This window comes from Centrocercus urophasianus, unplaced genomic scaffold (genome assembly GCF_019232065.1).
Source record: "Centrocercus urophasianus isolate 14NV4802_14NV808 unplaced genomic scaffold, USGS_Curo_1.0 seq_31, whole genome shotgun sequence".
NCBI classification, from domain to species: Eukaryota; Metazoa; Chordata; class Aves; order Galliformes; family Phasianidae; genus Centrocercus; species Centrocercus urophasianus.
Genome location: NW_024884878.1, coordinates 10,396,895 through 10,418,694, shown reverse-complemented (window position 1 = coordinate 10,418,694; position 21,800 = coordinate 10,396,895). Strand labels below are relative to the sequence as shown.

General features: G+C 46.7%; 1 protein-coding gene across 3 annotated transcripts in view; it reads left to right on the top strand.

Moving 5' to 3' along the window:
- The window catches only part of ZCCHC7 (zinc finger CCHC-type containing 7), a 109,161-nt gene extending 95,732 nt beyond the window's left edge, over positions 1 to 13,429 (top strand). For all 3 annotated transcript variants that reach the window (XM_042829427.1, XM_042829430.1, XM_042829429.1), the window contains 3 exons: positions 6,718 to 6,813; positions 11,514 to 11,631; positions 12,065 to 13,429. In XM_042829427.1, the coding sequence (XP_042685361.1) occupies positions 6,718 to 6,813; positions 11,514 to 11,631; positions 12,065 to 12,510 (660 nt within the window). In that variant the 3' untranslated portion in view covers positions 12,511 to 13,429. The remainder of the gene's footprint in view (positions 1 to 6,717; positions 6,814 to 11,513; positions 11,632 to 12,064) is intronic.
- The last annotated feature ends 8,371 nt before the right edge of the window (positions 13,430 to 21,800 follow it).

The window sequence follows — 21,800 nt, the reverse complement described above, 5'->3', positions numbered from 1 at the left end:
TGTGCAGTGCCGTGCAGTTCTGTGCTGTGCTGTGCAGTGCAGTGCTGTGCAGTGCAGTGCAGTTCTGTGCTGTGCAGCGTAGTGCTGTGCAGTGCAGTGCCGTGCAGTGTTGTGCTTTGCTGTGCAGTGCTGTGCTATGCAGTGCTGTGCAGTTCTGTGCTGTGCTTTGCTGTGCAGTGCTGTGCTATGCAGTGCTATGCAGTGCAGTGCAGTGCTGTGCTGTGCAGTGCTGTGCAGTGCAGTGCCATGCTGTGCTGTGCAGTGCTGTGCAGTGCCGTGCCGTGCTGTGCTATGCAGTGCTGTGCTGTTCAGTGCTGTGCAGTGCAGTGCCATGCTGTGCTGTTCAGTGCTGTGCAGTGCAGTGCTGTGCTGTGCTTTGCTGTTCTATGCAATGCCGTGCCGTGCAGTACTGTCCTGTGCAGTGCTGTGCACTGCCATGCAGTGCTGTGTTGTGCAGTGGTGTGCAGTGCTGCGCAATGCTGTGCCATGCCGTGCAGTGCCGTGCAGTGCTGTGGCCACGTCTGGCTGTGGATGCGGGGCTGTTCCCCACCCACTTCACAGCTTGTGGTCCTTCTTCCAGCCGTGTACTAAAAGGTTTCTTTGTACGCCAGGCCATTTGTCCATCATTGTCTGGGGTCCAAGCGGTGGTAAAATACCCTGTCACCGATCCCCGGCGCCCTGAATGGCAGCTTCTCTCCGGACAATTGGCGGCGGTGCCGAGAAATATTCCTGAGAGGATTATTTAACCTTTCAATTTAGGGGGCACAAAGCCCTGCTGATTAATGAACTTTCTGATGGGCGCCGATAAGCGGATCTATTTCTTTATTTCCTCCAGAAGTGATTCCTTCTCCCGTCCCATATTACTATAATCTTAAACATAAAAATGCGGCAAATAGATTAAAAAACAGCACTAAAGAGTTTATCTGGCTGGCAAACTGAAGGAGCTAAATTAAAATTGGTAATGAAAGCGGTGGCTGAGCCCTGTATATGTTTTTAAATGCGGCGTGTATTTTGAAGAGACTTATTCTCCGCCTGCCTGGTAATGACTGCTTTTGGTGCGCGGTCCGGGGCTGGCTTCTGTTATCCCCCCAAAAAAATGAGTTGTGTTATCTGGATGACTGCAGACACATATGCATCCCCCTTTCTCACTGCATGGGCAGACAAGGTCGATAGCATTACAAGGTATTTGTGGCAGTGCTTGTTTCAGTTTTCAGAGCTGCCAGTTTTCAGCTAGATTTGAATTACAAAAGAAGAAGCTGGCATGAAAATTGAAAGGGTTTATCGGCTAGTCTGAAGCCTCATAGCACATTGCTTATTTATGCAGTCCATTTGCACCAGGAAATGTAAAAAGGAAATACATTTTAAAAATAAGGTCATAAAGACCCGAGATATGTTTAAGATGGCAAATAAAATATAGATACCTATAATATCTTTCCAGGAAACGATTTCACTTAATGTCACGCGTTGCTTCGGAGCAGCATTTGTGTGGCTGTCATAAATTTGCACGTTCGTGTCGCTGCCGAGATCGTCCCCGGGGATTAAGGAGGAAGTGTTTGCTAACTTACTTTAAAATTAAAATGGAAGAAAGAGAGGTTTGTAGTTTGAGAGCTACGTCAGAAATAGTTGGAGTGTAATGCGCCATCCCATTTAAATAACGCTTTGCATCCCGTGTAAAATTAGCCATGGACGAATGGATAGATGCCACCACCTTTGGAGAAAATTGGGATGCCTTTTAAACCACCACGGTTCTGAGGCATTCGGGGATTGTGTTGTTGTTATCCTTCCCATCTTGCATATATTCGCGTTCTGTACAAACTTGAGATTTCCTTATCCGTTTTTCATGAGAGACTTCTTGCATTAATATTTTAGTGTATTTTTCTCTGCTCATAAGAGTATCAAAAGATTACATTAATTTCCTTCCAGTGCGTGATGTATTTTTTGTCTTTCACTGTAACGTTCTGACATAGTGGATTGTAGATGCTATTTGCATCTATTTAAAATGCATTAAATAAAGGTCGTGTTTCTGTAGGAAACGTCCACTTTACAGTGCCTGCTGTGGACTGAGTGTGTTACGTTCCTTCTTCTGGAAAGGGCTTTGGATTTTCTCACTGTACAGCCAGAAGTAAAATCCTGCCCATTTGATATAGATTATTTAGCATAAGGGAATAATAAAAAAAAAAGTTTAGTGATACTGCTGTTTGTTGGATATTTCACCGTCCTTTGTGGGTGTTAGGATACGTTTGGTAAGCTCGTTGACGAGAAGCAAGTTGCAGTGAGATTCTTGGGTGCAGTTGGGACAGAGCAGCTCGCTGCCTGGGGGAGTTCCACCACTCCTCTTGGAAAAGCAAGTTTTTTCAGGCAGCCAGCGAGATGGGGAAATTAAATTTGGTAAAGAAATGATGTATTTATGATTGTTTGGACTTGTGGGGTTTAGAAATCGAAACACGAAATGTGAATGTTTCTGATGTATTAGTATGCATCGAGCCCAGTATGTTTCTCTCATGAATTTTCATAAGGATTTTTACTACGTAGAGCATGTGGCTTAATGATGCAATCACCTGATAGACTAGGAGGACTCCAAAGGAGACGTTCTGGTCTGTTGTGTACATAATACTTGTTTCAAAAATCTGCCTAATTAAGGAATTACCCAACGGAATGCGGGTCTATTGGGTGCATGACATGGTTAAAGAAAATAACATCAAAAACCTTTCGTATAATTACAGTATAATGCAGTATCTTATATTGGCAGTTTGTAATATACAGAAATGATCCCAACCTGCCACTGTTTCGGTCGGTATACAGATAGATTATGATAATTTGTAAAGGGAAAATAAATGCATGTTTTTCCGTGTTGGAGCTGTTTGGATCATTTCCCTGTCCAGTCCTAGCGTGCAAGATGCAGCATGCGGTGATTCAGTTGATAATTGTCTTCCAGTGGCTCAGGAAATTGGGAAAGTCTGAGTGCTGGTGAGTTTTAGTCCAAGTCTTACGCCTTGTTCACCTCTCAGAGTGGGAATACTGCACTGCGTGGCACTCGTACGCTTGTTTTGTGGAGCACCTTCTTAGCTCTTGAGGCTCAGGCACTGATGCACTCTGCCCACACAGCCCTTGACCCCTTCTTTCTGCAGGCCATCATTCGTCTTTGGAGCGCGGCAAAAAGAAGAGTAAAACCAAACAGACAGGCACAGCCAGCAGTGTGCATGAGGGGCATTGAGAGGTTTGGGGTGCTGCAAAGCAGCCTTGCAGCAAGAAGTCCTGAGGTGCTGTAAGGAGGTTGCAGAATTGCTGTCTCACAGTGGAGCTGCCCCGATGACTGTGATGGAAAACACAGAACAAGGGTGGGCCTCACGCGGAGGTGGAACAGCAGCTGATAGAAGCAGACCAAGCGATGGAAGGCGCGGCCTTGATGTCGTCTGGTGGTGTCACCTCTGGGTGGCACTGGGAGCTCTTCTGTGATGTGCCTGGATGTCAGGGGCTTTGTTGCTTCTCCAGGTGTGGCTTGGAGAAGAGACTGATCAGCCTGAGTCAAGTGCATCCTCACCAGTTCCTGGGGGTGGCTGTGCACTGGTTGGGCTGTGGCTGCATCTGATGATTCGGGAGGTCAGATGCGTGGCCTTGTATGAGCCTGAATTGTGAAGGATGCCAGTTAAGCATCATCCTTTACTTGCAGAGCTACTCTCGTGTGTGTCTTCAAGGTGTGCTTGTCAGGCAGGGGCTCTTGGAGTTGCACACAGGTCCCACTTCTGGCCCTTGGCACCGGTGCGGCGCACGCCTTGCGTACAGCAGGGAGAAATTTACACAGCGGAGGTGGGAAGGTTGTCCTGAATTAGGCAGATTGCAGACCCTAAGTAGTAATGAGCTTCGTAACGGCGAGCCCTCGTTGGATCCGAGTCACAGCAGATAAGGGGAGCTCAAGGTCACAGAGGTAGCTGCCCAGCAGGTCGATTTGCATAAAAAATTACTGTCAGAAATAGGCCAGTGAGGCAGCCCTGGCATTTTGATCTCTTGGCCTTTGTCATGGAGATTCCTAGTTGAGAAGGGAGGAAGGCCAATGTCCCAGATAATGATTAACTGTTTTAATGGCATTCATTCATTCATTCCACACTAACTACTCATGCAGAAAAAAGGGTTATGTAAAATGACATTAGAAGAAAAATCATTTGTAATCGTTGCATCAGGCTGCACTTTGAGGAGACATTAGGAGTAAATCCATGGCGTGGTAGGCTTATGCTTTATCTTCTGATATTTACTGAGTTTACTGGTGCATGAAAAGCTTTCAGCAAGAATAGCAGATGGGATGGACCTTTCATAGGTAATGCTATCTACCAGGTTATTACTTCTATATATTGATAGTGAAGTAATCTCCAAGATATCACCCTACAAATATAGATTATTTAAATGTTTGTAACAAAAAAAAAAATAACATAGAGAAGCTACGTTCATGAATACTTTATTTTGTGCCCATATGGCTGGAGTCTTCAGATGCTTTTTTAAGCCTTAAGTAGTAAGAAAACAGAGGGTTTATAACATAGGTTTCCTTTTTGTTTGGCTACGGAAGGAAGTAAAGTTATGTAGAGTTGTAATCTGAGCAGTGAGTATTCCGCTTCAATTTCTTTCCCTAAATGTGACCTTTCTCATTAACTGGACGAAAGGGAGCGGGGAGGAGGAAGGGGCTGGCTTGGGCCAGAGCAAGAGGTTGTGGTCGATGGGTGTATGTCCATAAGTGGGGGAGGCTTAAGGACTCTTGTACAGCAGAAAAGGAAAACATCTCTTGCACGCGGTTGTTCTGAAATGCGGGAAAGCAGCTCTGCGTGATCCTGTTGGTGGTGTGGGGCAGCTCACAGCACAGGCAGCTCTTGGTGCAGCTGTTGGCTTTTGAGTCTCTGTAAGCGACTGGGAGCTTCAAGTGCATAGAAGTGTACACCAGTGTGTACGAATGTCAAGTGCAATTCATGAGTCAGGTGAGTTCTTATCTGCTGCTGTGTATTTAACTTTTGGATTAGAATGAGGCACCTGCTGGAGAAGTGCATGCACGCAGTTTGCTTACTAACGTGGCCATATAAATCACTGCAGTGCTCTGGAGAGCATGCTCCATGCCTGCTGGCATCCACACATCTGGGACTGATTTTCAAAAGAGCAGTGCAAAATAGTGGGAGACCCTCCTTCTCTTTCTCCCTGGAAAGTAGTAGCATTTGGAACCCAAAAGAAATACTAATGAAGTTTCAGTACAAGAGCACCGAGAGTGGCCAAAATCGTAATGGCGTTGGAGGAGCCCTATTCAGCATTTTTCCAGGCAGCATTTTAGAATTGCTTCTCTAGGATAATGCATGTTTTTTGTAACTTTGCAAAGACCAAGCAATACAATCAAGCCATTTTCAGGCGGAGTTGTGGCGCATATTATAGACTAGCTGGCAGAACAGTGACATTGTGGTCTGGGCTTTATTTTTCACCACTGTATGGTGCTGCCATTCTGGTTGTGGGAATCTCTGTGGGGCAGATGGGTACTGGCTGAAGGAGTGCTCTGGGGCCTGAGCAGCCTCCCTATGCGGGCATCAGCTGACAGCAGCTTTGAAAACAGATTTTCTAGAGGTGAAATGCCGTGCAGTAGGAATGCAGAGGAGGGTCTCAACTGCAAGATTTATCTCTGCTCTCTAGGAGCCCTGGCCAAAGGGGAGATTGTTGCTGGGACAACTGTCCGCGTTGAAAACTATTTAGAATATGGGTGATTCTTCCAAAACACAGAACCCATAGATCTTTCCTCAGGTGTATGCAGAGGTTTGACTTCTTTCTTTGCTATGTTAAAAGGAACAACCTGAAAAACTAAACCAGCTTAGCAACTTAATAACATACCACTGGAGAGCTCTCACTGTAAGGCATGGATGAGAAATATGTGAGAAATCACTTCGTTGGTAAATTTTTTTATGATCTGGGGAGCATGGATCTGCAACACATCCTTAAAGTCAAGGCTGAAGGGGCTCACAGGCAGGTGACCCTACCCACCAAAACTTGGCATGAGAAGATTTCTGTCCTTTCTGCCTGCTTCTGAAGCACTGCTGTCACTCTTGGAGGCTGTGCATGAGGACACAGTGGCTTTCACAGTGGATGAGTGCAGTCGTAAGGGTTTAAAGACAAAAACCTCTCGGTTGTCTTGAGAGGTGTGGCAGGTTCCTCCTGAGTGACTGTGCTTCTTGCTGTGGTTTTTGGAGCAGGCGTAGGTTTGGGAGCGCAGCCAGTGAAAGCACCGTGTCTCAGTCGCATCTCTGCCGCATTGCTCTGAGCTCTGCTAGGAGGAATGCGTTCTGCAGTGACAGCTGTGGCCATGCAGCTGGTGGGGGCAATACCTGGTGGCCCCGTCCCTCCCAGCGGGACTACAGGGCATGCGTGACAGGCGGCCGAGGCTGGAGGAAGGCAGGAGGGGGGGTGGATAAATCGGCAGCCCGTGTGGCTGTATTCAGGGCCAAAACAACATGGCCGGGCAGAATGGATGCTGGGCATTCAGCCTCCAGTCTCTTCCCGTCTCATTTGTGGTGCTCACGGTTACATTGCTCTACATAATTGCAGTAACGTCAGGAACGTGGTTCTTTTCAAACTCAGTATTCCAACAGCAAGTAGGGATAGGTTGATTTAAGCATAATAAAATTATGCAGTCATTTAATGTATTTTTAATTTGGCATCTGGAATACTGCCTGACCCAACTGTCACCAATTTCTCTTTCAGACAAACCCTGGACCAATCAAGGCAGCCAGTTCCCACTCTGAGCACTCTGCTGCCGTGTACTGCTACAACTGCTCCCGGAAAGGACATTTTGGATATGTAAGTCTCAGCAGCCTCTGCCTCAGTGCTGGCTGTACCTCTGGAATAGAAATTCATCCCTATCCACAGATCATGGCTGGAGAAAAGAGCTGGAGCAGTCAAGCTAATGTTGCACGCAGGGTTGCTCTGATGAAACATTTGTGAGTCTGCAGCACTGTTGAAATCAGCGTAGGCCATCATGCAGTGATTTCGCACAATGATCTGATTTTAAAGATGTGGAAAAAAAGGAGGAGTTACTGAGTCAGGTTTATTGGTTTGGTTTTTAAATTGGGAGAAAGAATATGTAAGGGACAGATACTAAACAGAGCTATATTTTTTCCCATTTCTCACACGGTTTATGGAATGAAGCAGTAGTTACTTGCTGCCACATTCAACATCACAAAAGGTTGCTTACAGCAGTCAGCCCAGCAACTGGAATTGCTGTTTTGGGAATTCTCCATTTCTGCCTCTTCTGAGGATTCCAGTTTGTAGCAGCTGAATTAAGCTTACTGGCATGCTGTAAGGTGCAGAGGTGGTGATCATGAGCAGTAAAAATTGGAGTTGTGCTGCATCTTCTGGTATTAGTTCCAAATGTTATCACCTTTTCTAACCTCCCACCATGACAAGTGCAGCTCTGGCCGGGCAGATATCTAGCTCAAAAGGTAAAGGGGTTTTTTAAAAGTTCAGTAGCCGCAAATATTCTAGGAAATGAGTGTTACATGTGTGTTGGTTAAGCTTATTGTTTCCTACTGCTTAGAGAGAGTAAATTGTCAGCTAATTCCTTCTTGCGTGCTCTGTGTGTTCACTCCTGAAAAGCATGCCACTATTTTCATCTAAATTTGTAATCTCTGTGGATAATAAGTGGGACAGGTAGGGCAGCTTTGCCTGCGTGTTCTCCTGGCTGATCCAAAAGAGGAGGAAAGAAAAATTTTGATGCCAAGCAGTCTTTGGAGACAAATGAAGGCATTCTCTTTGAGCAGTATGTTGAGGCCGTTGCGTGTAATATGGACACGCTGCTGCCTTCACAGATGCCTTGGAAGAGGCAGGAAATAAGTGGCTCTTCCAGTCCAAACCAGGTAAGAGGCATCAGCAGCCTGGTGTAACCTGTGGGAAATGCGAGCACTGCAGGCATGACCTTGGCTGCGGTATGTGATCCAAATCCTTGCCTTTGTGTGCAGGGTGTCTGCTGAAGACATGGCCCCACGTGTGATGACAGTTCAAGACCTTGGCACTGTAGTCAAGAGAACCATCTTGTTGTGTCTGGTATATAAGACTTCAGTAAGATATTCAGTAAATAAAAGTTTCCTTAAAGGTAGCTCTGAAACCAAACAAAGACAGAATAAAGCCACTGCCAGAAATGTATACACTGAAATGAAGGTATGCAATGAGACCTGGATTGGCATGCTTGAACAAAAAGTGAAAGTGATCGTTGGCAGTGGACGAAGAGCAGTTTACAAAACTGCCCTAAAAATGGCATTCAAGGAAGGCAGCAATACATGGTTACAAATGAGCTTTGAAAATAATTGGTTCATTTCTGGGAGGAGATGATGGTTGTTACTTGGATGGAATAGGTACAAATTGTATAACACAAGTAAGGGAACAAAGTGAGACAAGAGCAACATTTTACAGTTATCAGTGTTAAAGATAAGAGTATTTTCCCTAGCATGTGAGGAGCAGAGATAGCCTCAGCAGTGACTGAATGAAAATTGAGAAGTCAGTAATAATGCAGAAGGGCAGAAATTCTCACCAGATCTTCCAATATGCACAGAAAAGCATCCCAGATGTGCACTGCATTGTATAATGATCAGTGGGTATTTGCCTTCAAATCATAAAACCTTCTCTTTGCAAATGGCTGTAGGAATGGGGCTGGTGGTCTGCTATGCATGTTTATGGAGATCCAGCTGGACAGGCAATATGTGTGAGATTTGTAGCTCTCACTGACCAAGAAAACTGAGGTCAAAGTCCGTGTCTGCACTGATGCAGTGAGCAGCCCTGCCAGAGCTTGAAAATCCTGGCTACAATTAAAAGAAGTTTAATTGAAGTTTGGGGTTTTTTGGAGGTTTTTTTGTTGTTGTGTTGTTGTTGTTTATTTTGTTGTTTGTTTTTTTTTTTTTTTTGGAGGTTTTTTGTTTGTTTTTTAGTTTGTTTTTATTGGAAATTTGTTATCAGTAAACATTACTGGTGATGATAAGCATCTCTTAACATTTTTTTCCCATTTCTGCACTGCAGGAACCCTCCTGCACTGCCTTTCTTGAGCATTTAAAGGAGAGGAATAACAGACTACCAAGAAGAGAAGGCTGCTGCTGTTAGTTTTGTGTGGACAAAACACAGCGCTTCCCACAGCAGTCTGCTTCTTTTCATGGTGCCATTTAATCTAGCTTAGGAACATCTGAAGTTCTGTTTCTTTGTTAGAAGCAACTCAGGCAAGAGCAAAGAAGTTGGTAAATCCTGGAGTTAACTGCACAGTTTGTGTGAGAAGGTGACTGTGGAGCACACGTGGGGGGTGTGCAGAGATTGAAGTAATTATGGCATTAGCTGCCAAAGGTTCTAACACCTGGCAGTTGTGCTTACTATATTTGCTGTGTCATTTATTAATGCAGTTGTATTATTTTTAAACTCTACATAATGAGCTACAGTGCTAATAAGGGAAAAGATCTTGTTTTCTTTAGTAGGCTTCCCATCACAGTCCATTTTGAACCATCCGCACCTCCAAACCATTGTGTTTCAGAGTCCCTGGCAAAGATGTGCTCTTCTGTGGGACATCTGTGTAGGAAAGTTGAGGAGGAGGTAAACCAACCAGGGACACAGCCCCTTACATTATTCAGGCTGCAGCAAGTTTTTAAGGCAGCGTGGATAAGGGGCTGACCAGTAACTGCAGATGTGCTTTGCATTCACATCACAATACGCCAGTCACACAGAAAATTCCTCCTGCAGGCTGGCAGCAGGTTCTGCTTTCCATTCTCTGTATGTCCCCTCCAGTGGCAAACACTGTCCCAAGAGTACTGAACAGTACAAAGTGTGTGGCAGCAGTGGCAGCTCACCTGGGAGGAAGGGCACAGCACAGTGCTTGCTGGACATGCAGTTGATTTTTCAGTGAAGTTATGTTTCAGCAGAAAAGAGGAGTGCTAATTTTGGTGGCACTCAGTTCACTAATGCTTCCATGTCAACAAGTGAGCAAAACAAGAAGTGATGAAGGGCTGTATTTCTGCAGGGCAAGCCAAAGGTGTTGTGTAGCATCCCAGCCACTGCATTTCACAGCTATCACAGGAGGAGAAATGTGCCTTGAGGTACTCCTGCAGAAAGCAAAACCGTGTTGCTTTCAGTAACCTCCGTGGCAATGCTTACATTTTCTTCTGTTCAAGGTAGGCAGGCAGCTTTGTGCCCAGCACGAAGCCTGCTCTGAGTTAGGTGCCATTCACAAGAAGCAGAAGTATTTCAGCTGTTCATTTCACTGCTCTCCTCTCCCCTTAAACCTGAGGAGGTAATTAGGAGTGGTGAGGGAGGAGGTGTCTTTGTGGGGTGTGCTGGGTGCCTGCGGTCACTGAGTGGCTGAGGTGTGCAGAGTGAAGTCTGGTCTAACCCAGCAGTGCTCCCTTGAAGGACACCACAGAAAATAATCCTTCTTTTGACTTCAGCCCAGCAAAGGCCATTTAAAGATGAGGTGAGGATATGAAATACGTATGAAATGCATTTTTAATGTATTGCTCCTCTAAAAGGGAGAGAGGAGAGTGCAGAAGGACACACAGGGAAAGGGAGTCCTAGAGGCCTCATATGGCTGAAGTCACAAATGCAGGAAGGAAAGCTGCTTAGATGGCGTGGAGATGCAGTGAGCAAAAGCTCCTCGTAGTTTATGGGGAATGGCAGGCCCAGAGTTCATTGCATCTGGGCAGCATCCAATAAGTGGAGAGCAAATCCATAGGGAGCATAGCCAGGCCCACAGACATTGCCAAAACACTGTGAGTGCAGCAGGGAAAAAAACACATTCCTCAATGAAGTGTTTGTGACGTGGGCTCACGTGGATGTGATCCAGGGAGCAGTGGGTGGTTCAGGGCTCTCTTCCCAGCACACCCGATGTCTTCGCATGGCAGAACCTTTTGTGGCATTCTACTTCGTTCTGCATCTGTAAGAAAGTGACACACAGCTCTGGCAGTGTGCAGAGGGGGCTGCCCTGGGCTCCTCCTCGTTGCCTTTTCCTTCCTTTAACCCCCTCCACACCTTTTGAATGTGCCACATTTCTGCACCTGCATTTCCCTCCAAAGGATACAGGTTGAAAAAGCCCCCTCACAGCTGGAGGGGTTGACCTGAGGAGACGAGGCTTGTGGTCGTGATGGAGAGCAAGTTGCAGAGGCAGCAGTGGGAGCTGGCCCAGCTCGGGCAGGACGCCCTGTGCCTGCATCTCGCAGCATGGTTGGCGCGCATTCCCCTGGTGTCTACCTGCTTCTAGTTCTATGCCTTGAAGACTGCTGCAGATCAGTAATAAGTGTGGGAAGGCACGTGAGTCCTTCCACTTGCTGCAAGGCAGCTGCAGGTTGGTTCATGGAATGCACGTTTTTCTTTGTGTGCTGAAAGAACTGTTGAAAATCAGTAGAATTATCAGTTTTTAAAGAATTGGTTGCAGCATCCTCTGTAGGTACAGACCAGCACCTGCAGAGTCCTGCTCATTTTGTTTCCCATGAAATCATAACTCAGCCTCATCTAGTGATTTAAAATGTGTTTTGCAGGAGTGCTCAGAGAAGCGCATGCGTGGAAGCATGTTCCCTGCTTCTCCATTCATCCACTACTACGACGATGAATGTGACCTCAAGAGGAGAGCAAACAGGTTAAAAAGAAAGATCGCAGGTACAGCACATATTGGGAGATCCCTTTTTATTTTCAGTTCTGTGAAATATTTTCTCCCGGGCTTGCTGCTTTCTGAAGTAGTGCTGAATTGTTTCCATGTCTTGGGAGAAGCTGTAGAAATTTGGAAAGGTACTCCAGGAGTAGTAAGAGGTTTGTGACCTTAATCTTCTGTGTACCATGGAAATACATCATTTCAGTGCCCCTAGGTGAGTGTTGCCAGATGTTTTAATTCTGCTGACATTGAAATGGTAATAAACTAGCAAGAGGAGGCTTAAACTGTAAGTCAGTAAGCTTCTCGTCTATGGACAATAAAAAACCACCTCAAAAAAATCTACCAAATTGAGACACCCTGTACAGGGAAAACTACAGTGGCTCTAGCACGGGGCTTCAGGTTTTCATTGCAGGTACTGAAGTGGGCTGATCTGTTTTACAGAACTGCAAGAAGCTGGCCTTCTGCCATTACAGCCAGAGACACCATGGCAGGAAGAAAAACATGGAGGGCACAGCTGCAAGAAAAAGCCTTGGGACGAGCACAGTAAACGTAACAGAGATGAGCATCGCAAGAAGAAGAAGTCGTCATCCCAGGCAGACAAACAGAGAGCAAAAAGACACAGAAGTGATGTTGAAAGGGGCCACGAGATGGAGGACGACTTCCCTAGAGGGTATCATAAGCAGACATCCAGGGGCAGCAAAAAACATCACAAGTCTGTTCTCCAGGCACATGGCAGCAAGAAGGAGTATGGCCAGCAACTTCTGGAAGCTGCTAAAAGGAAGAAGAAAAGGAAAAAACAGAGGGATGCTAGTCCTGATATCAATGAGAATTTATTCCTTATAAAACAGAGGAGGAAAAAGTCTAAACAGAAATCCTCCTGCTGGTGAGGAGGTAGATGGGAAGCACTGACAGTTGCTGGCCCTGATTCTGCCTGTTCTTTGTTTTTGTCACTCCTTACACACTGAATTTGAGTATGTCCCTGAGTCTGGGTGGACATGCCCAGGCCCCAGTCACACAAGAAGCATCCTTCTCTACTTGCAAAAGAGATGCTTTGTCTGTTGTGCGCTGTTCACTTGGCAGGGAGCATTTAGTATTTGTGTCTGGAATTACTGTACTTTTTCAGCAGTCCTTGTGTAAGTTTGCTGCCTTTGCTTGTCATGTGAGGGGCTGGGCTGGGGAAGGCCCTTGCTGCTTTGGGTAGGATTTGTTTCTTTGCTGGTGAGATGTAGCTCTGATAGCAGGATCTTGGCACGGCACTCGTGTTGACACTGAAGGGAAGCTTTTGCATGAGCAGGAGCTGGGTCCGTGTGTGGAGATGTGCGTGTTCCCATCAGCTGCTCTCCAGGGCGCATCCTGTCCCTTCGAGAAGGTGCTGTGAAGGTGTTGCGTTAAGCTTTGGGAAGTGATGGTCTCCAGCCTTGCTCTGCAATGTAGGTCCACCACCATCAGTGCCACAGCTCTGGGTGCCAAGCGTGGGCAAGCTCTGACTGACCACATTCCACCTCTTTGCTGACTGGCTAGAACAGCAGGAGAAAGCAGCTAAGAAAATACAGCAGAGTTTACATCTCATGTTAGTTATGTCACTGTTCCCCCTGGTGTGGGAGTTGTGTCTGCAGAAATGGTAGAGCATGAAAAGTGTGTTTGATTCCAGACACGATGCGCTAAAATTTAATAATTAAAGTTATTTGTAAGACAGTTATTTTTGTACTGTAGAATTGGACGTTTATGTTGTTTAAAGTTTTGTAACAACAAATGCTTGACCAAATGAATAATTCAAATAAAAATTTACATGGGGGATATCCATAACCACTGATTTGCTCTACATTGTCTCATTGGCAAGCAGAACTACTTAAGAACACACTATCTGCTTCCCCTATTTTGAGCTGAAACTACAGCGCTGCCAGGAGATTTCCTGTTTTTGTTGGTTCGGGACCTGTGCTGCAGCATACCACTACTTTTGCTAAGCAGAAGGAAGCAACTACCTGCACGTGTTCATCAAGTTAGGCGTCCTCTCTTTCTGCTTACAGAGAAATTGGAAAGAACCTGCAGGTTGTGCAAATGCATGGGTATAGGAGGAGGAGAAATCAGAAGGGTATTGCAGTACAGAAGAATGGGGGCTGTCTTTCAGCCAGAACTGTAACACTCTCTGTAAGCTCCCTGCTTTTTGTTTTTTTCAGGGTCCCAAATGACAACACTGGTATTTCAGTGCCATATTGTCTCTGTCCAGAGCTGTTTTCGGCAGACCTAAACCCATGTAATGCTTGAGAACTGTCAGGACTTGTCAAGGACATCTTATTCAGAACCCAGTGCCCAGTTCTGAGTAAGTGCCTTCGTGCTGGTGGCTGAAATGTCTCTCTTCTCAACTTCATCAATTATCTGATTAAAAACTTCCTTTTGGCTGAAAAAAAATAAATCACTTTCACCTCTTATTAAAAATATATACATCCTGAAAAGACCCCAGCACTGAACTCACCTTCTCCCATGTGTTGTGCTTTACATCCCTTTTTATTCACCAACACATTTTTCTATTTGAACAAAAGTCTCCAGCAGCCTTCAGCTGGCACAGCATGCAGACTGGTAGATACAGAAGGAGAGTTTTGGATTCAGTATTTAGGTCAGCTCCAGCTCATCCAGCAGTTGCCCCATTCACTCAGTGGCCACCTGGAGCTTTAGAGAATGCATCCTCAGAGCTTCTGTCCTGTAGCACTTCCTTGGACAGAAGTGTTGTGATGCAGGGAGTTCCTGATTCTCCATCTACAGGTGATGGGCAGCTCAGAAATCGGCAGGTGCCACGGTGTGTGTGGCTGTACCCCTGCACATCAGCAGCCTGCAGGGCTGCAAACCGTATGCACTAAGAAAGTGTGAGCAGAAGATGAATCTCAGAAGACTGCATGCTGGTGGTTCTGCCCGCAGAGAGTACTGGAAAGCACAAAACTACAATAACAGGCAGGGGAGAATTCCCTTAAGCTGTAGCGAGGCAGATTTTAGGGCGTCTCCCGGAATTATTTTCTTTGCTGTTTTTGAGGCAAATGTTCAGTAATATCTTTGTTGTAGTTTGATTTAGTTTTCGTTTAAGACAGAAGTGGGCCAGTGGAATTTTGGCCTTGTCATTCTCTACGTTGCACAATAGTGTGCTCTGGAGAGTTTTCACATTCACCGTGCTCATTTACTGAAGAACATCACGAGCAGGGAGACCTCTGCTTCACTCCTCCAAAACTGAAACTGCTGTGTTTTCTGCGGTGTCCAAGAGACCAAGGACAGAACTACAAACTGCAGTTAACATCAGAGAGAGAGGGAGAGGAGTCCTTGATCCATATAGGAGGTGTTTTACAGCTGCTGTGCTGTGTGTTGTGAAGGAAAACTTCACAGCCACTCCTGGACAGGAAAACCAGAGGAACTTTCTTCTGGTGCCACCTGGGAGGTGATGCTCTTGAGAGGTTCCCCATGGAGATCTTCTCTGTGTCTCTATCCCTGAGAACCCTCAACTAAATATTCTGTTCCTCATTTGCAAAGCATCCCACAAGGAAACAGAAAGGCCAGTGTACTTGCTGCTTGTGCAGGTGTTATGCAATGGCTTAATGTGATGATGGGGTATTTAGCAGGCTAGCAAATGTGAGAGGCAACAGTGGTAATGTGAAAATGATACGCACTGAAAATGCCCCACCTAGGGAAATACAGAAGTGTGAAAGTACCGACACTGCTGAACTTGTGAGGCTGCTACATGAACTCGTTATGTATTTACATTGAATTAATGTTTACTAACAATAAGGGAAGAGAAACTTACGTCATCTACCTGGCCTTGTGCAAAGCATCTGACAGTGTCCTGCACAACATTCTTGTCTCTCAATTAGAGAGAGATGGATTAATGGATGGAGCGGTTGGTGGACAAGGAGCTGACTGGATGGGGACACTCAAGAGCTGTGCTCAACACAGTTACAAGTCAGAGATTCATACTGGGACCAGCACTTTTAGCATCTGTCAATGATGTGGACATTGGGATCAGATGCACACTCAGTAGGTTTGCTGACAACGCCAAGCTGAGTGATACAGTCAACACGCTGGAGGGAAGGGATGCCATCAGGAGGGACTGGGACAAGCTTGAGAGGTGAGCCCGTGTGAACCTCTCCATACGAGGTTCTGCACGTGGACTGGGGCAATATCAAGCACTCACAAAGGTAGGTCACTGAGTGGACTGGGAGCAGCATTGAGGAGAAGGACTTGGAGACATTGGTTGATGAGAAACTCAACATGGGCTTATACTATGGCCAGAAAGCTAATTGTATCCTGCAGTGCATCAGCAGCGGGGTGACAAACAAGGAGACGGAGGTGGTTCTCCTTTGTGTAGTCTTATGAGATGCCACCTGAAGTACTGCAGTCAGAACAGGAGCACCTGGGCTTCTTAGTCTGGAGAAGGCTCCTTATAGCAGCCTTCCTATGCCTCAAGGGAGCTACAGGAGAGCTGGAGAGACAGTTTTCTTCAGGGAGTTTAGAGATAAGGCAAGGGGTAACAGCTTTAAACTAAAAGAGGGGAGACCAGACGTGAGAAGGAAATTTTTTATTTGCAGGGCAGTGAGGCTCTGCCCAGAGAATTGTGGGTGCCCCATCCTTGGAAGTGCCCCGAGCCACAGCTGGACCATGACGCAGTGAGCTGGTGGGGCTGAGGTCTAATCCAACCCAACCATGCTGTCATTCTATGATTCCATGATAATGAAGACAAGACAAGGCAAGGAAGAGAGTGTTTCAGTGTTTTGAGCTTGGGGCTGGGAATGATAAGATCAAGTCCCTGTGGGTAAGGGGCAGAGGCAGGAGCAGCAATCCTGGTGGGGCTCCGTTAGAGACAACCAGGATGAAGAGATGGATGTTGCATTCTACGAGGAACTGGCAAAAGTCACATAATCACCAGTCCTTGGGGGGACTTCAGCTTCCCTGACACATGCTGGAAATGCAATACAGCTCAGAAGAAGCAGTGCAAAGGAGGTTCCTGGAGTGTGTGGGAAACAACCCTGACACAGCTGGTAAAATATCCTACCAGGAGATGTGCCCTGTAGACCTGTGAGAGAAGAAATGGTGGGAGATGAGGCAGTCAGAACTGTCTTGGGCATAGCAACCATGAAATTAAGTTTTCTGTTCTTGGTGAAGTCAGGAGGGGGTCAGCAAAACTGTGGACTTCCAGGGGGGACAGACTTTGAATTGTTTTGAACATTGACCTGGAAAATCCCTTGGGAGTCAGTCCTGAAAGGCAAAGGGGTCCAGGAAGGCTGCATGTGGCTGAAGAAGAAAATCCTGAGGGTGCAGGCCCTCCTGTCCTGTAAGAAGAGTCAACGGGGAAGAGGAGCAGCCCGGCTGAACAGGCAGCTCTTGGTGAGATACCAGGAGAAAAAGAGAATCTGTGATCTTTGGAAGAAGGATCAGGCAACTCAGGAGGAATACAAATATGTCACTAGAGTATGTAGAGGGAAGCCCAATGAGAGTTTAATCTGGCCAACATTGTTGAAGATTATAAAAAATGATTTTACAAATATGTTGACAGCAAGAGGAGGGCCAAGGAGAATCTTCCACATCTATTGGATGCGGTAGGGAACTTCATCACTGAGGATGAGGAAAAGGCTGAGATTCTCAGTGCCTTCTTTTCTTCAGTCTTTAGTAGTCAGACCAGTTATTTATAATGTATGCATATTAAAAATTACAAGATAATTATATAAATAAATACTGCAGATTCTGATGTACAAGTCATGGCAGTAATGCAGCCGCTTTGTTTCAGAGGTACTGATGTCTTCTAGTGGTCCACGTGCAATGTGATGTGGAACTGGTGAGTTTTCCTAAGTCTTACATCTGAGGCACCTGGCTACTCTGACAGGAATTAAATCGGCCAGGAGTCCAAACTGAGTAGTTCCTCTGAAGTTCAGTGGCCTTAACCAGTCCTATTTGACATTGGACTCTTTTATGGATTTTTTTTCAGATTTGAGTATGTGCCTGAATTGTCCTGGGAAGCCAATGATGAAAATTTAAGCACAGTCAGTAACTGCTGCAAGTGGCTGGGTGGATCCTCAGAAGCCTGACTGTAGATTGTGGCCTCTGTGCCAGTGAGCACAATGCTGCAGATGAACGCCAGGAAGTAATCAACTTGCTTTGCTGAAACAAGGCTGCAGCAAATCTCCCAGGCTGACCGAGAGGCAGCAAAGCTGTGGTAAATGGAAAAAGAGACTGCAGCAGTGTATACAAAGCAGGGTGTTAGCTGCAAGTCCTCTTAGGCTGTGGCGCAGTAAGATACAAGCTCATGTCTGACTTTTGTCAGGCATGGCACTTCCAGATTGAGCAAACCTGCTGTGCAGTGTGCAGAATCAGAGGGGTTCCAGATAATGCAGCCGGCAAGAAAAGATGGAAATGGACGAGACTCTTCTTTTTCTTCCTCCTAGAGGAAAGCATGTGTGAAAATAGCATTCATTGGAGGACTTTTTTTTTAATGGAGTGAGTAGGGCAACAAAGCTCAGGGTCAACATACAGCAGGTGGGGATAAGACACTAAGAACACAGGCCTTGAAATGGTAAGGATAGCAGAGGACCGCAGCGGATTGTCTGAGCTGGGATGGAGAATCACTGGCAGGGTTTGAGGATGAGCTGAACAAACATGAGTTGCAGATGAAAAGAGATTGCTGAGGAAGCAGATGGGTAGCGGGCTGCTGAGGGCCCATTCTGCAGTATCTCTGAGTAGGTTGGTCCTGCCCTCTCCACTGTATAAGCATCGCTGTCCTGTTCCACTGCTGGGTGGAGCGGTGTCAAACGCGACCAGGTCCAGGCACTGCTGGCGTTAAGGGGAGTAAAGAGCCAGGACAGTTACACGCCACTGCGTGCGCTGGGCTGTCCTGTTCCACCCACACTAACTGCTCTCCAACCAAGGCTTGCATTTGTTTGTCTCAGTTTTGTTGCCCTACATTAACATAACCGTTGTAAACCTTGCATTGAGTGCTGCAGCCTTCACAAATGTGGGAGAAGTACCATGCAGCAAGACAAAAAGGACCTGTTGCATGGAATCTCAGTTGGAAAAGGCTTCAAAGAAAACCCCAACCCATCCCACCATGCCCACTAACCATGTCTCTCAGTGCCACATCGCCACGGTTCTTGAACACCTCCAGGGACAGTGACTTCACCACCTCCCTGGACAGCTGTGCCCGTCCTGAACACTCTTTTGGAGAAGAAATTCTTCCCAATACCTAATGCCCTAATGTCAATCAGCAGGGCTGTAGCAGGAACCGTATTTCCCAGGACATGGAATCCCACAGTGTTGGACACTCCATACACCCAGGAGAAAATCTGTGCCCTGCTTATCAGTGAACTGCACAGACAAGGAAGCTGTTTCTGCTTTACCGAGCCATGCGTCTGGTCCAGGTGCTCAGCCTTCCCTGACCACAGCGCTGGGCTCCACTCGTGGATCTCTTCCTTCTGCTACTTGAACCAAAGCATTTTATCCTGGCAGGCTCCTGTAGCTATCAGTGGACTTTCTGTTGAGCAGTTAGTTAATTGTACAGAAGTTAATGCAACTGTAAAGCTGAATTTGTTTTAGATTGGAAGGGCAGGATACTGAAAGCAACAAGAAGGCCTGATGCATTTTCTACTAGCAAAACACATTGCTGCATTAGCAGCTATTTAAAGGAAAGCACAGCGTTAAAATTCTGTCCTGGACCTGATGACTTGCAGACTGGACTACTTTCATCAAGCTCCATTCTATCCTATTAAACTAAAATGTGCTTCAGCCTGTCATTCCTCCCACCTGCTATTTATTCCCTCCTTTAAAGAACTGTCACTCTTTACTCCAGAGATGCCTGGGACTAAAAAACATGCTTATCCCTGGAGAGGGCAGAGACTCGAGGTCACAGCTGATGTGCACTGGTGAAGCGGCATGAGGAAACCTACATTGCGTGAATAAATAAGTGGCTGTAGCTCAGCCTGGGCTGGGTGGAAGAGACAAGATGGATGGATCAAAAGGTTGCAGTCTTGTTTGGTAATGGGGGCAGCCGTCCCTGGAGTAAGAGGGGAGAAGGGAGTGTTTGGTCTATGATTTCTTGCAGCAAGGCTGAGGAAAGAAGGAGTGCTTCAATTTGAGGTGCAGTTTCTGTGGGATGCCTGTGTACATTGGGGAAGAATAAAAGGTTTTTTTTGAGTGGAGCAGATAGGCGGGTTCCACTTTGAATCCTTCCTTTCACCAACATCTGCCTAAAATATATGGTTACGTCAATTTGATATGCATACGTATTAGACATGTATGCACACACAATATACATACTTTATACATACTGTGGTAGAATCACCCGGGATTTCACCTGATCAGGCATGCCTGAGCAGCACTGCGTGGAGCTGTGGGAGCACCGATGTATTCCAGGTGGTGGAAGCTGCCCTAATGTGGCTGCCAATGCCAGAGTGCTGCATGCCTGCCTGGAGCTGCCATGCCTGCTCCAAAGCAGTGCTCTGAGCCACAGGCACGAAGAGGATGTGCTCCAATGTCACACTGCATCCAGAGGAAGCGCCAGGCAGGAGCAGCATCCAACATTTGAGAATTCACTGCTGAGGCCACTGAGCTGCCGTCAGTGCGGGGCTGTGCTGGCAGCGTTGCTGTGCCCTCCTGGCCCTGCCTCGGGCAGACTGGTCTTCTCTCGTTGCAGCTGTTCTCCACCTTTCTTCCTGAGAGCTGAGACTTCCCAAGCACGAGGTCCTGTGAGAATGCGTTGCTATTCTGTTCCAAAGGGCTTGGCTCTGAAGGTCCCACTTTATAGGAGATACCTCCATACCGGCCCGTGACCAAAGACAGCTCTGCCTCCTCCTCCTCCCACTGTGTGCTCAGAGCTTTGCAGCGGACACTGCTGTGTTTTCTGTGCTCTGTGCTCCTTCATTTTGTCCCACAGCTTTGCCTGCACGCGTTGTGCAAAGCCCGTGCCCCTCCGTATGGGCATTGCAGCTCAGATGTGTTGCCCACGGCTTTGGTGAGGGTCGGAAGAGGCACAGCACTGTGCTGAGCTCGCGTGGAGCAGGTGCTGCCCGGAGCACAGGCTGGCTTTGTGTCGGTGCTGATGTGAGGCACGGCGGGCAGTAATTGCACTTTTTTGCATTGCAAAATGATTATTAGCGCCTCAGTTCATTATCAAAGCAAATTTAATTTTTCAGTGTAAAGGAAGCGGTTGTATTTATAAATGAAACACTGTTTATACAGCCAGAAAAAAAAATTAATTCATGACAAATGTAAGGAAAATTAATAGTCTTTAACTGGGACAATATTTGACTGTCTAATTGTGCTTCGCCAGGTAAAGCACACTCTCATTTCTGCTGGCTCCTGATGGAGATTTCCACAGAAGTATTTTGCACTCCTGATGAAACTGCGTTTAAATATTTTTTTAATTAATCTTGCACCGAGCAGTCAGGTCAAAGCACGTAAGGGTGCCGCGGAAGCTCGGCATTCTGCAGTGGATCTGTGCCTCTGCAGAGGGAGGATCTCGTCTCATCCGAACCCATTTAGGCAGAAATAAAAAAGAAAAGGGAGAGGCCAAAGATGAGCAGAGCGGGCACAGGGTTCCCAACATGCCGAGTGGGAACACCGTGCCTGGCGTGCAGGGTGCAGAGCAGAGCAGAGCAGGGTGCCTTGCTCACGCTTGGAAACTCCCAGGCAAACACACTGACATGCAGAACTGTCAATGGCCAACTGCTTACACATGGGAGGGAAGAGCAGGATGTGCAAAGCCACCAGCAGCACTGCACCCCCACGTGGAGTCCTCAGCACAGGAGAGACATGGAGCTGTTGGAGTGCATGCAGAGGAGGGCCACAAAATTATTCTAAGGATGGAAACCTCTCCTACAAGGACAGGCTGAGAGTTGGGGCTGTACAGATGGAGAAGAGAAGGCTCCAGGAGTCTTCTCCAGGAGACCTGAGAGCAGCCTGTCGGTTTCTAAAGGGGAACTAAAGGAAAGAAGGGGACAAGCTCTTCAACAGGGTCTGCTGTGAAAGAACTAGGAGAAATGGTTTTAAATTAAGGAGGGGAGATTTAGATAGGCTATAAGGAAGAAGGATTTTGTACAATAAGGACAGTGAGGCACTGGAACCTCAGAACCCAGAGATGTGGTAGAAGCTCCACCCCTGGAGGCACTGGTGATCAGGCTGGATGGGGCTTTGAGCCCCCAGTGGACCTGTGGAT